Source organism: Sporothrix schenckii (assembly GCF_000961545.1).
Source record: "Sporothrix schenckii 1099-18 chromosome Unknown Cont51, whole genome shotgun sequence".
NCBI lineage: Eukaryota > Fungi > Ascomycota > Sordariomycetes > Ophiostomatales > Ophiostomataceae > Sporothrix > Sporothrix schenckii.
This window is the reverse complement of record NW_015971152.1, coordinates 183,902-197,434: the sequence shown is the minus strand read 5'-3', so window position 1 is coordinate 197,434 and position 13,533 is coordinate 183,902. Positions and strand designations below refer to the sequence as shown.

Below are 13,533 nucleotides of genomic sequence, written 5' to 3'. Positions count from 1 at the left end.
ATCGCGTGATCGTGCAAGGGCTGAAGTTAACGCAGTCGGTTAGGAGGTGGTGTGGTGCGAAGGGGCTGCAGTGAGTCGTACTGCGGAGTTTCGAGGCAGCAAAAACTAGTGTCGCGATACCATCAGGTCGAACAATGGTGCCAAACGCCAATTGCCAAATGCAGCGACAACGCGCAGACCGGGGTGGAGCTCGGTGATTGGCTGGCGGCAGGTGCGACCCAGGCACAGGTAGGAACTTCCAGACGCAACTCTTTTTGCAGGGTCGCACCTTCTCCAGGCGCTCTCAGTCAACCTCTCTGCCGCTAGTCTTGAATGTTGCTAGTTGTTCTGATAGGCCTATGGCCGGGTTGACCCACATAAGCTTCCTGTGGCGGACGCCAGAGGTCCTTTTTTGCTTCCATTGCGTCACGACCTGAAACCCTGTTTTGAAGGAAGACACGAACTGGCGAGGTTCTTGTTTCTCTTCGATTTCGATTTAGGAAGGCGAGCTTTCTGCACCCTCTCAACACGCTTCAATTCTCGTTTGCTCTTTCCTCTCTCCGTTTTTGCTGCGACAGACAATTGCTCATATACCACTTCCTCTCGACACACTCTCCCTTGCTCTTCATTCCAAACAACCCACTGCAGCACCAAAACGAGCGTGGTGCCACAACACGACCGCGCGCGCATTCCACACTCTGTCGTAGGGTGTCATGATGCAGCTTCACTGAATGGGTCCCGCGGATCTAATCGAACAAGTCAACAAACCAACTATTAACACGCAAAATCCTTTCTGTGTTCCTGACGACAACGCTCTGTTCCGAGGTCTCCATATCCGCATTCAATCATCCGACGCCAGCTCGACCGGCTACACCGGTTAACCATTTTACATTTTGCACTCTCGTCCCATACCAACTGTTCTGTCCCGCTTTCTCCCGTGCCGTATTCGCACAGACCGCAACACCTATATTTTCTTTTGCTCTCCAAGATGGCTGGCCTTCTCCAAACCAGCCTGATCTGGATCGCTTATGCAGTGGCTGTCGGCCTGGCGCTGGTGGCTGCCGTTATCACCACGTTTACATGGCAGGCGCCGCGCGACCGGTCCGCGGGTGTCAGCTCTGTCGCCGTTGTCAGCATCACGGCTCTACTGGCTACCGTCTTCTTGCTCCCCGTCGATATTGCCCTCGTTTCGTCGACAACCGCCACCTCTCTCGGCGCCAAGAAGGACTGGGCTACACCCGAGCACATTGAAGGCATTTTGAGCACGCTCAAAATCGCCTACTACACTCTGTACAGCTTCGACGCGCTGCTGTGCTTGGTGGTGATCCCGTTCACATACTTCTGGTTCGAGGAGTACGACGAGATCGACGAGGACGAGAATCGCAACAAGCCGTTTAGCGGGCGGCTGTGGAGTGCATTCAAGTACACAGCCGTATTCCTCGTGCTTGTTGTGGCGCTCTTCCTCATTGGCTTCTTCGTGCCTGCGGCTGGCCGTAAGGGCGCTGGCAAGCACTTGGACCTCGACTACTTCCGAAAGCTTCTTGCGGAGAACAATGGCGAAAAGGCGCTGACCTTTTCGGTGGGCCTCTTGGTGACGCTCGGCACATTGCTGTACGTCCTGTACACGGGCGCTGGCCTGGCTCTTCTGCCCATCTCGTTTATCAAGTCGGCTCCCTCAATCTCGGCGCCGCAGCTGAGCGAGACGACGGCATCGGCACTAGAGCAGAACCGCGAGCGGCAGCGGCAGCTCGAGATGCGCAACGCCGGTCGCAATGACGGCATGTCAGCCAAGGACCGTCGGGAGATGGAGGCGCTGATGCGCGAGGAGCGTACGCTGGTGCGGCGTGAGCGGCTGGCGGCAGAGGCCAGTGGCGAGGGTCGCAGCTGGGTGTTCCGGTGGTGGAACAAGATGCAAGCGGTGTTCCGGCCGCTGAAGCTGCTGGGCGGCATCTTCTTTTTGGCCCTGTCCGTTTTAATTGTGATCTCCATGATCATCACGGGTATTGACAAGGCGGCGAACTCGGTGTGCAAGCAGCACTGCGGCTACATCCTGGGCCACATCAACGTGTTCCAGCCGACGAACTGGATCTTTATGAAGGCGGCACGAGCATTCCCCGTGGACTATGTGCTGATGGCGCTGCTTGTGCTATACTTCTTCAGCAGCTCGATTTCAGGTCTCGCCGCGGTCGGCATCCGTTTTCTGTGGGTGCGCATCTTCCAGATCAAAAAGGGCCGCACGGCGCCGCAGGCCATCCTGGCGGCGACGGTGATGCTGGCACTGATGATCCTGGCCATCAACTACGCAGTGGCGATGCTGGTGGCACCGCAGTACAGTAATTTCGGCACGCAGACGTTTTGCATGAACCCGCCACTGCGCCCGGACGAGCAGCCGGATTGTACGGGCCACCCCGACTGGATCAAGCCCTGTTCGGAGGCGTATCAGGACCGCGCGGCCAAGGACGTGTGTACGCCGACTGTGATGTCGACGTTTTTGAACCGGATAACACTCAACTGGCCTGTGTTTGGGGCCATTGACTTTTGGGCGCAGTTTGCGTTCTTGGGCGTGTTCCTGGTTGTGTTTATGACGTCCCTGTTCCGGACCCCGCGGCTGAACCTGTCGGAAATTGACGAGGAGGCCGAGGCGGATGAAGAGGAGGGCCTGCTGGCGAGCACAGGCCGGCGGTTTGGCGCGACGTGGCAGGATATCACCGGCCGCACGGGCAATGGCGAGAACCGAGCCAACTATGGGTCCAACTCGCAATCGTAGGAGATGGGGAGGTGGTGAGTTTGAATTGCTTTGTATCCATTTGTTACTTAGTTTTGGTACAGGCAATTGGTATTTCATGGGGAGGATGGTTTACTGGCGAGGCTGGTATTTATTTTTAGTTTTGTTGTTTCCACCTGTTTTATTTACCCTTGTTTTAACAGATTGGCTTTGCATATTATATTCCTTGGGAATGGGGTAGCACGCACAGAAACACACCTAGGGAAGGGAAAGGGGCTGGCATCTACGGGCGAAATTGGGCAACGGCGAGATTTGGGGAAAAACACGCTTGGAAGTATGCAAGAAATTCAATAATTGTATCAAGTCATACGTTATAACTACGTGGGCAAAGTGTGTATGATAGCCGGATGCCGTCGTCACCTCACAAGAGGCACTCGCTTGTGACCGCGCTCATCGAAGCCAGCGGCCGGCCCGACATGCATGTCCCGCCAGCAGCCGGCACAGTAGGCATTGTTCTGGTCCTCTTCGGGCCCTTCTTGGTTGTCGGCACACCCCAGACATCGAACTGTCGCGTCCTCTAGACACACGACACACCAGGCCTTCTGGTCCGCGTCGGTGTAGTTGCGGCGGCCGTGGCCGTAGTGGCCGCGCTTCAAGACACCGCCCTCTTCCTCGCCGGGGTGGAAGGTCGGGGCGGAGGGCATGCCAAAGGCGTCAGTTTGGCCGAGGCCGGTGGCCTTGCCCTGGAGGCCCCGGAGGGCAGCGAGGCGGGCAGAGATGTCGTCGTCGTCGCCGCGGTTGGGTAAATTTTGGGTAGGCGCAGAGGGGAGCGACGGCGGGGACGGTGGCGGGTCGACAAGTTTGGTCGGGACGGTCGGGAGGCCCAGAAAGTTGCCTTTCAGCTTATCCCGTGGTAGGATATTGTCCTCCTGATAGGAGTCACGTTTGCGAGGACCAGTGACAATATCTTCGTCTTCATCTTCATCTGCTTGCTCGTTGCCGCCTTCGCCTCCTTGTCTGGCCAGGTCAGCCTCGTCTTGGTTCTGTTCCAGGACACGTCGTACTTCACGCTCCATATCTTCGCCGTCCGAGTCGTCCGAGTCAGCGTCTTTTGAGGCAGTCTTCGGGGCACCATTCTTGCTGCTTTTTGGCATATCGTCTTTGAAGGCCGTCCCTGCCAGGCTCTTCAGCAAATCCTCAACCATTTGGGAGTTGTCTGCATCATCGTCTTCTTCGCCACTGGATGCATCCCTCAGATCCTTTGGGACGCTTGGCAGTGGCATTACATCGTCATCACCACCGTCTGTTCCATCTTCACGTGCAAGACGGTCAGCCTCATCATCACTTTCGCCGAGTTCGTCCTCACCGAGGCCTTCTGCGGCGAGATCAAGCAGCAAATCGTCGACCGCCTCGTAATCGACATAGAACAGCGGGTCGTCTACTGCCTCGCCTTCTTCGGCGTCGGCTGCCCTAGGACTGTTTCCATCGGCTGCGGCACCGCCACTCTTCAAAGACTGTTTCTCTGATGAAGATGATACTTGCTTCTCCGACTTGCCACTCACTTCATTGGCATTGTCAACATCGCTGCCATTTCCATCGCGCACTTCCCGCAGCGTTTTTAGGCGTGCGGCTAGGCGGTCTTCTCTTGTGACTGATGCTTTAGATGGGAGAGTGAACAATATGTCACCAGTTGGGGCTATTGTTGTTGCTGTAGTTGCCGGGTCACCAGGACTGGGCGTGTTAGTAACCTGTATCCAGCCACATGACGAGTTGTTGTGATCCAAGATACCTCTGCTGTGGCGCGGCCAACGAGACGCTCGACGGCTTCAGCGCATTAAGCCGGTCTAGTAAGCTCCGGTCCGGCTTGGACGGCACCGACATTGTGTGGTCCAATAGCCAGTGCTTTGCCGAACTCCGTGGACCGGTGTGTAATCGTGCGTGCAGGGTGCAGAGGCGAACGAGGCTGTGCAACAATCGACAACGTGAGGGGAAATGCAGAAGATGGGAAAGGGTTACAACGGAGAATACGACGAGCGGGTCCTAGGTGCGGAGGGAGGGTACGGCCGCCGCAGAGAGGAAAGATGCGAAGAAGGGTTGTCCTTTGGAGAACGGCCCGGCCGCAGGCTTCCTGACTATGCTTTCGAGATGTACTTTCTGTGATTTGTTGCTGGTCGTTACAATGTCGTACTCTAAGCAATATCTGAGTATGACGCGACTTCCATTCTGGGGAACCTTGCGCTGTGCCTCGCACTAGTGGCACTGCCTTACAGTTAGCTTTCAGTGGGATGTCGGGATGCTGCGAACGGTCGTAGGGATACTCTTGCCGACGGATTGCTAGGTCTTGTCAGGCACATGAACTGAAAATTGCACATAAGCAGAAAGTCAAGACTTTCGAGTCATGCAATAGTGAAAATGAAACTTGAAAATGACGTCGGGTACACAGGCGTTAAGAGTAATTTAGTTATTCTCACAATAATCCTGGACTGCTCATGGCTTCTTCCATTTTGCTCTCATAGAAACGATAGATATTATTATGAGAAGTATCTTTTCTTTTGTTTTTGAAGTGTTTTGAATGGCAATGCACGTCATATATTGTAAGATACTGGCTCTCGTTTCCCGGCAAAGTTGAATTGCTCCAAACCTGGATTGACTTGGATTGTGAAGACTGTTTTCGAGTCGGCGGGTTTTTGCCAACGGAGCATCTTGACATGTTCGAGATTCAACCTCCGCCCCTTCGTCTTGGCTGTTGGAAAGGTGCCTGATACCTGATCCTCGTCTGTCGAGTTTCTCTGTTTTTCCTTGGGACAGGGCAAGCACCAACTGAATGGGGCAATATGCCGTGCGGCCTGCCTAACGGGCATTCCTTCTGGGCGGATGTGGGTGATGCTTCGTACTTGCATTACACACGCGAATCAAAGTAGGGACATGTGCTCCGTGGGTAGGACGGAGAGGCAAATGGCGAGCGGCGTTGGACCGATCACGATGTTCCTTTTCTACCTACGCCCGATCCGGGCAGTGCAGCGCGCTGTAATTACTCCCCAGTGTGGTGCTTAATACGTGAAAGCGCTGTAGCGCAGGGCATCTCGAAAGCCTTGTAATCGCGTATCCACCGGACAACGGAGTGCATCTCAAATGCCGATTTGGTGCTAATACGGATACACGGACAAGCCCATATGCGCTTTGATCTGAGAGTCTCCTTCCAAATCGCATTGTTAGGGTGTAGGCTGATTCCAAACGCGAATAGAAATGCTCCAAAATGACGCTGAATGGAGATTCTTCTTTTTTGTTCTTTCCTCGGACGATCTCAAATTATCCCGCCCAACTGCGCTTTCCTTACACTGAGTGCTGGGTTGGGTCAGTAATTGTGGCTGTGCCGAACAGTTCCAGAAGTTTTCGGCCAGCTCGACCTGCTGGCAACCCTCTTTCGATGTTCCGTCGTTGTTCCGTCGCCACTGTTTTTCGTGCCCTGCCACGCCCGGACCTTGTGTTAGCGTCCTGCAAGTCCAGTAATCGTCTGAACGAGCCCGACGAGGAGCGAGGAATGAAATAAAGGTCGCGCTAGTGCTAACAGACCCCTGAAAAGGAAGAAGCATAACTCGCCTGCTGGTCCACGCCTAAGGGTGCTAAGGCTTTCACTGTAAATTCAGCGGCGACAGCGCTCTTCAGTGTAATTGTGGCTTACTTTTAATAGTCACTAAGACTGCTGATTGGCCCACCACACCGAAATGACGGAGATGGACCACCAAAAACCCCTGCTTGTTCGAATGTTAACACGAGCGAAACGAAGGGATCGCATTCATGTCACATTCCCGATGCATTCAGCTGCGTAGGGCGTCGAAGTTGTAAATCAAGCCACGTCAATTTTCGAGACAATCTTGCTCTTTACGAGTTACGAACCGGCAGTGTACCCATTAAACACAAGGCAGATACTCCCGGGACAAGAATCTGACCGCCCCTTGTGCTTCGTTCTTTCCAGCCCAAGAGTTGAACATCGCACGTCGTATTTTGTTTGGCGCTAGTCCCCAGGTAACAAATCTTAACGGCTCAAGTGGGAAGAGCGCGCCAGAAAGGGGGGGCAATAGCTCGCTCGCCCCAAATGAATGACCGCGGACCAAAATGAAAATGTTGCCAAGACGGAAAAGATGGCAGAGAGCCAAGCCAAAGCGTTGGTAGGCTGATCCCGAGGCAGGATGACCTATTTGTCTTTTACAGGGAGGCTTGGTCGCTTACGGCGTTTTATTTCCTTTCTCTGCCTCCCTTTCGTGACTTCCTGATTTAAATTTACTGTTCGCTCTTGCCTGTGTCGGCATCCTATGTCATCGTTGTTTCCTTCCCATCTTTCTCCATTTCGTCAACCTCTTTTGTTGCCTCGTCTTCCGGATATAAAACAAACACACCCCACCCCATAGCAAAACCTCCTTGTGTCACAGTTTCTTTTTCGTCTTTCCAATCCAACTTCACAACCAATTTGGCCATACATTCCGAAACACATCCAACACAATCAACATATCGACGTCACACGTCCATATTTGATACATTGCATATTTCATCAACAGCAAACATCGTACAGCACATCAGCACAACACAGATACAATGAAGTTCAGTTTCGTTACCGCTGCAGTATCCCTGTCGGCGCCCATCGTCCACGCAGTGGCTGTGCCCGCGGTGCCTGCCCTCGACAACACATCGCCTGCACTCGCCGTGCGCTTCCATTCTTCATCTTCATCGTCTAGCGATGCAAAGCGCGACATTGGCGACGCGTTCGACGAGAAGCTGTTCCGGCGCAAGGGCGGTGGCGGCGGCGGCGGCCGAGGTGGTGGCGGCGGCTCGTCTGGTGGTGGATCTTCGTCGGGCGGTGGTTCGTCGTCGGGCGGTGGTTCTTCGTCCGGCGGTGGTTCTTCGTCGGGTGGTGGCTCGTCGTCTGGCGGTGGCTCGTCGTCTGGCGGTGGCTCATCTGGTGGCAGGTAAGCTTTTATACGAGGTTCCCCGCTTTATGTCCATCTACTAAACATTACCTTTATTTTCTCCAACCACAGAGGTGGTTCATCTGGTGGCTCCGGCAGCTCCGGCGGCACCGGCAAGGGTGCCGGCTCTACGTCGTCTAACACCGGCGGCCGCACTACAACCGGCAGTGGTGTCGCCCCGGCCTATGGCGGTGGCCAGTACTACGGCGGTGGCGCCTCTGTGCCCTACCGCTCCGGCCAGCGCTCGCCCTCGGGTGTCGCTCCTTTCGCAGTTGGCGCGTTTGCTGGTGTTGGCCTGGCCGGCCTTGCCTTCTGGCCCGGTCTTTGGTACCACCCCATTTACTACTACCCCTACAGCCACCCGTACACATACCACAATGAGACGTCCGGCAAGAACGAGACCCGCAACATTGGCTGCGGCTGCGATCAGACGGTCGAGTGCGCCTGCGACGATAACACCAACGCCACCTATATGAACGACCTCATTGGCAACGGCTCGACGGCCGCTCTCGCCGCAAACCAGGTGAGCGTCGCTGATGTGAATGGCACCAGCACCATACTCATCAACGGCACCCTGGAAAACGGTACCACGGCCGCCGGCGGCACCGACAGCCCGAACGCAGGCAGCGGCATGCAGACTCTGCTGCAGCACGCAGGCTACTGGCCAGTCGTTGTCACAGTTGTCGCCATTGTGTTTGCCCTGTAGGAGGGGCTTTGAGGAGTGGATGATGGTGATCGGTGATGACAAAACGATTTAGATCTGATTTTTGGTCCGGCGTCTTGGAATACCCCGTTTCGGGGAGGTTTTACCCCTTTTACCCCTTTTTCTCTTGTACATTTTCGTGTACATTTTCGTGTACATTTTTAATGCTCATTGGCCCCAGATGGACCTTTCACGAGGACCATTTGATGGGTGCACGCGTGCTGGGCTTGGGTAGCTTTTTGTTTCTATATCTTTCATGATTCCCACGTTTACTGTAGCAATAACACAAAGTCATGACTATTCATTAATCATTAGTGACAGTATGACACGACCTCGCTCGACAAACAGACTGACTCAACCGGTCTTTTCTTTCATCTCCTTCCGCCTCTGTTCTACCCATGAGCCCAACTGCCGCCATATGGCCTCCTTCTCGGCCGGTAGTAGAGATGCCGCGAGCCCGCTCGTGCTTGAGGCAACAAACACACGCGCGCCTTTCCATTCGACGCGAACGTTGGGCTCATCGACGTATTTTTCACTCTCCTCGTCGTCGAGAATCTCCTCTTTGGCGGTTCGCTCTTGCAGGCCTTCCACATCGCCATCGCCGCCAGACACTCCCATGTTTTCACTCTCATCCTGCCATCCGTACTTGAACGCCGGCTTCGGTCGTCCCTGCCGCGCTCGCACACGTACCACACTGTCCCAGATCCCCTTGCCCACAAAACACATCACCTCTGGCCGCCACCGCCGCGCCTTTGCTTCCAGAATCGCCACTCCGGCGTCTAGCTCGGCCGGTTTCAGCTCAGCCCCGTTCCGCGACGGCCGCGCCACGATGTTCGTCAGCCCCAGCCGGAACCGCGCCGGCAGCGTCCGGTCCTCCTGCGCCGTGCACCATTCCGGCAGGACCCCGCTGCTGTACATGAGCTTCCAGAAGAGATTGGAGGGGTGTGCATATGCATGGCCGGACCGCGCGGTCTCGATGCCCGGGTTGAGGCCGACGAAGAGCACCAACAAATTGGGCGCGATGGCGTCCGGCAGTAACGGGAGGTGCGCATAGGTGGTGGGAGGGGCGTATTTGCTGGGTTTCGCCGGCCGGGACCGGCGCGACTGTTTTGTCGGCGACGGACTGGGTGAGGATGCTGTGGAACGGGCTGAGGCCCCGGAAAATCTGGGGATAGCAGCGAAGGTTGTTCCGTCTGCCTCGCCGTCATCCTCCAGCTTGCGCTTCATTGCGGTTTGCAATGGAGACTTGGCGGGCGAGCCCGGGGTCGAGCGGACCGCTGGCGCTGTGATGCTTCGGCTGCGCAGACTCCGTGCCGACGAGGGACTCGCGGCATCGTCTTCGTTCGCCGTATATGCAAAGTTGGCGAGACGGCCGCCAAACGACGGCAGCGGCGTTGCGTCTTCGGCCATTGTCAATGAGTCAATAATGCAAATAAAGACATGGAAGACATATAAAAATGACTGAAAAACACCGAGTACCGAATAGTCAGGCTCATTTATATATGAATGTCATAGGCGACTCCCTTCGATTCGATGAACTATCACGAGATGCAGCGGCCGAAGTACTACTAAGCAGTCTGGCTGCATAACAGGACTTTTGGAAGGGAGCAAATGGGTTAGGTGTTCTGAATTTTACGTGCTGGCCAGCTTTGGTTTAGCGCGACCAAGCATAACGGCCCTTACCCCTGAGGCCAGGTAATTACAGACTATCGCAAAGAATAGGAAAACTCTTTTTTTCATTGTTGTGAAGATGGAATGGCACGGCCGCATTCGTATTCTACATTTTGATAGCCCTACCACAAACCATATAGCTGGGCTGATGTCCTTTCTTGTACCATATGATCAGACCCGGAGACTTTGTCGGACACCAAGCAATGAACGGCTAAGAAATTGGAGCCCACAGAGTATGTCACTTGGGGAATGTTCTGAAAACCAGCAGCATCTACGACAAAATATATCGGACCCGCCAATCTGGTAACCGGTGCGTGCTAGACTCCCTCCGTACTCGCATACTCTTCTTGAAAAGCAATATGGACGGCTTCTTACGAGTTCACTTTGATCTGGCATAATGAACAGTGACCAAGATCCCGTTGATGTCCACTCCAGAACTCAGCTGACGCAAGGCTGAGCTATTTGCGCACGTCATGTCCAATTGTTGTTTGGCTAAGACGTGTGTGAGATCCAGGAACTCTAGGCGTTTTGCTCATTTGATAGAATTCAAGGAAAGCCTGCTCTTTTGCCGAGTTGCCATGTCCGTATGTCGTGGCATTTGCGCTGTTGTGCTTCGTTCCCTGTTTTATTTTCTCTCATTCTCTCTTTCAGGGTCTTTACTTTGCCTCTGAACTCGTATATCGGACAGAGACTCCATTCTACTCCCAGTCTAGACCTCGTCTTGTACATCGGTGGGGCTATGCTTCGTTTGTTCACGAGAGCGACTGTTTTCGCTGCTGTCCTAACCAAGTCGCAACTGTCTTTGCCCACAGCTACAAAGTGCGGCCTGAAAGTGAGCCAAAAGACGGCAAAATTGGCCACGGCGTTGTCAGCCGCACCTGCGTTGCCGGGGCTTGAATGGGCGTTATTACTGTGGCCCACTAGTCAAGCCACCCTAGCAAGGAACAAGACCCTGGCGAATGGGAAGTGGCGCGGCTGCCACAAGGCCCATTTGCATTTCCAGTCAGACATCCATCACACCTTCCTTGAGCTGTTGCCCCGCCGCCCGTTCCTGCCCTATTCTGTCCTCTTTCTGCTCCTCTCTGACCCGTATTCGCCCAGAGCTTGCCTGTGCCTTGTTTCAACCCACACTGACGTGTGGTTGCCCCTCCACTGAGTACGTCTTTCTGAGTACTATCGTCTCCTTCTCCTCTTCTTCCTCCAAATGCAGCCCAGCTCAATTGCAAAAGAGTGGTTTGTACTACGCCTAGCGTCTATATTTGGCATCACTCTGTTCCTTCTGCGGTTTGTTTTTCGGATGATGATGTGAGACCTTGTAATACAGAGTAGGATGCCTGGCCTGGCTCCTTCCGTGGCGTTCTACTGCGCGTTCTTGCCTCATCTGTGTCCCGTAATTACTTTATTTCGTACTTTGTACACCGCACCTTCTATTTAGTTTACTTTATTCCCCCCTTTTCTTCATCTAACACTATTCTCTCTCCGGCTTCTTGGTTTTCAGTTTTTCATTTTGTCCAAACCACATTCACGTCCTCTTCTCTGCTCCCCGTGTTACGAAACTTCTGCACCAAAGGTACTCTACTCCGTAACCACTCAATTGGGCACCGGTTGTAGCTAACCATCTTGTCAATCCAGTTTCTCACATCCTCTCGACTAAGTCTCCCACCTTCGTCTACTACCTTTCCTCTCTTCCCGCACATCCACAATGGCGTCCGTCGATGTAGCCGAGCTCCGGCAAAAGTACACGGCCGCCGGCCAGGGCCAGGTGTTTACCTTTTACGACAGCCTGTCCGCCGCCGAGCAAGCCGACCTCGTGAAGCAGCTCGCCCTCTTCGACCCCACCCGCATCAACGAGCTCGCCAAGGAGGCTCTACACCCCACGCCCCCGGCCGACAGCGGCCCCGCCGTCCTTGAACCCCTCCCCGAATCCGCCACCGCCAGTATCCTCGACTCTGATGCGAGTGCCATTGCCGATTGGTACAAGGCAGGCCTGGAGCTGATCAGCCAGAATAAGGTCGGTGTGGTGCTCATGGCCGGCGGCCAGGGCACGCGCCTGGGCAGCTCGGCGCCCAAGGGCTGCTACGACATTGGCCTGCCGTCATCCAAGTCGCTGTTCCAGATTCAGGCTGAGCGCATCCTCAAGATCCAGCAGCTGGCGGGCGCCAACGCCGTGGTCCCTTGGTACATTATGACGAGCGGACCGACGCGGGGCCCGACCGAGGCCTTCTTCGTCGAGAACAAGTACTTTGGTCTCGACAAGGCCAACGTCCTCTTCTTCGAACAGGGCGTGCTGCCCTGCATCTCCAACGAGGGCAAGATTTTGCTCGAGGCCAAGGGCAAGGTCGCCGTGGCGCCCGACGGCAACGGCGGCCTGTACCAGGCCCTGGTCGGCGCGGGCATTCTGGCCGACCTCAAGGCGCGCGGCATCGAGCATGTGCACGCCTACTGCGTGGACAACTGCCTGGTGCGCGTGGCCGACCCGGTCTTTTTGGGTTTCGCGGCCAGCAAGGACGTCGACATTGCGACCAAGGTTGTGCGCAAGCGCAACGCCACCGAGTCGGTCGGTCTGATTCTGCAGAAGAACGGCCGCCCGGACGTGGTTGAGTACAGCGAGATTGACTCTGCGACGGCCGAGGCGCAGGATCCGCACCAGCCTGGTGTACTCAAGTTCCGCGCCGCCAACATTGTCAACCACTACTACAGCCTGCGCTTCCTCGAGACGATCCCGCAGTGGGCGCGCGACCTGCCGCACCACGTGGCGCGCAAGAAGATTCCCCACGCCGATTTGACGTCGGGCGAGACGGTCAAGCCGTCGACGCCCAACGGCATCAAGCTGGAGCAGTTTGTCTTTGACGTGTTCCCACGCGTGCCGCTGGCCAAGTTTGCGTGCCTCGAAGTGCGCCGCGAGGACGACTTCTCGCCTCTCAAAAACGCCCGCGGCACTGCCAACGACAACCCGGACACCAGCAAGCGTGACATTCTGCTTCAGGGCCGGCGGTGGCTGGAGGCGGCCGGCGCGCTCGTGACCGTCAGCGACGACGCGCGGAGTGATGTGGTGCCGGCTGAGACGGGTATCGAGGTGCCGCCGCTGGTCAGCTACGGCGGTGAGGGCCTGGAAGCCTTCAAGGGCAAGTCCATTGTGGCGCCGGCTCTTCTGGAAGGTTAATTTTGATGTAAAGACGTGGCAACGTAAAAACAAAAATTAATGGAATATGGAGGGACGAAAGGATGGCTACACAGTGCAGCGCGATTCACGCAAATTTATGTTATGAAGCGTCTTAGTTTTGGATTGCGTTAATATAAGGAGCAAGATAAAAAACATATAGCAACAAAAGAGCAAAAAGGGACCCCGGCCCTTGTATTTTGTAATGGAACGCGGAACACAATGGAACGCAGAGATGCAGGTCATGTCACTCAAACAACCGAAATCCAACGCCGTAGGAAGATTAGGAAGATATGCAAAGTCAAGGTCTATGACGACGCTTATCGTTCTG

The 13,533-nt window shown here is 55.1% G+C and overlaps 5 protein-coding genes across 5 annotated transcripts; 3 read left to right on the top strand and 2 right to left on the bottom strand.

The window, feature by feature from the left end:
- Positions 1–967: 967 nt before the first annotated feature.
- Positions 968–2,746, top strand: SPSK_00025 (LMBR1 domain-containing protein 1; the record flags this gene model as incomplete). Its single annotated transcript, XM_016727008.1, has 1 exon — positions 968–2,746. The coding sequence occupies one exon, from the start codon at positions 968–970 to the stop codon at positions 2,744–2,746; it is 1,779 nt and encodes a 592-aa protein (XP_016582528.1).
- A 374-nt stretch (positions 2,747–3,120) lies between these two features.
- On the bottom strand, positions 3,121–4,585 carry SPSK_00032 (uncharacterized protein; the record flags this gene model as incomplete). The annotated part of the gene is made up of 2 exons (XM_016727013.1): positions 3,121–4,435; positions 4,494–4,585. 2 exons carry the CDS (start codon positions 4,583–4,585, stop codon positions 3,121–3,123), a joined length of 1,407 nt encoding a protein of 468 aa, XP_016582527.1.
- Positions 4,586–7,297: 2,712 nt separating this feature from the next.
- Positions 7,298–8,374, top strand: SPSK_00046 (uncharacterized protein; the record flags this gene model as incomplete). Its single annotated transcript, XM_016727027.1, has 2 exons — positions 7,298–7,668; positions 7,741–8,374. The coding sequence occupies 2 exons, from the start codon at positions 7,298–7,300 to the stop codon at positions 8,372–8,374; spliced, it is 1,005 nt and encodes a 334-aa protein (XP_016582526.1).
- A 351-nt stretch (positions 8,375–8,725) lies between these two features.
- Positions 8,726–9,781, bottom strand: SPSK_00047 (TDG/mug DNA glucosyllase family protein; the record flags this gene model as incomplete). Its single annotated transcript, XM_016727028.1, has 1 exon — positions 8,726–9,781. The coding sequence occupies one exon, from the start codon at positions 9,779–9,781 to the stop codon at positions 8,726–8,728; it is 1,056 nt and encodes a 351-aa protein (XP_016582525.1).
- A 1,963-nt stretch (positions 9,782–11,744) lies between these two features.
- Positions 11,745–13,205, top strand: SPSK_00033 (UDP-N-acetylglucosamine pyrophosphorylase; the record flags this gene model as incomplete). The annotated part of the gene is made up of 1 exon (XM_016727014.1): positions 11,745–13,205. One exon carries the CDS (start codon positions 11,745–11,747, stop codon positions 13,203–13,205), a length of 1,461 nt encoding a protein of 486 aa, XP_016582524.1.
- Positions 13,206–13,533: the final 328 nt, after the last annotated feature.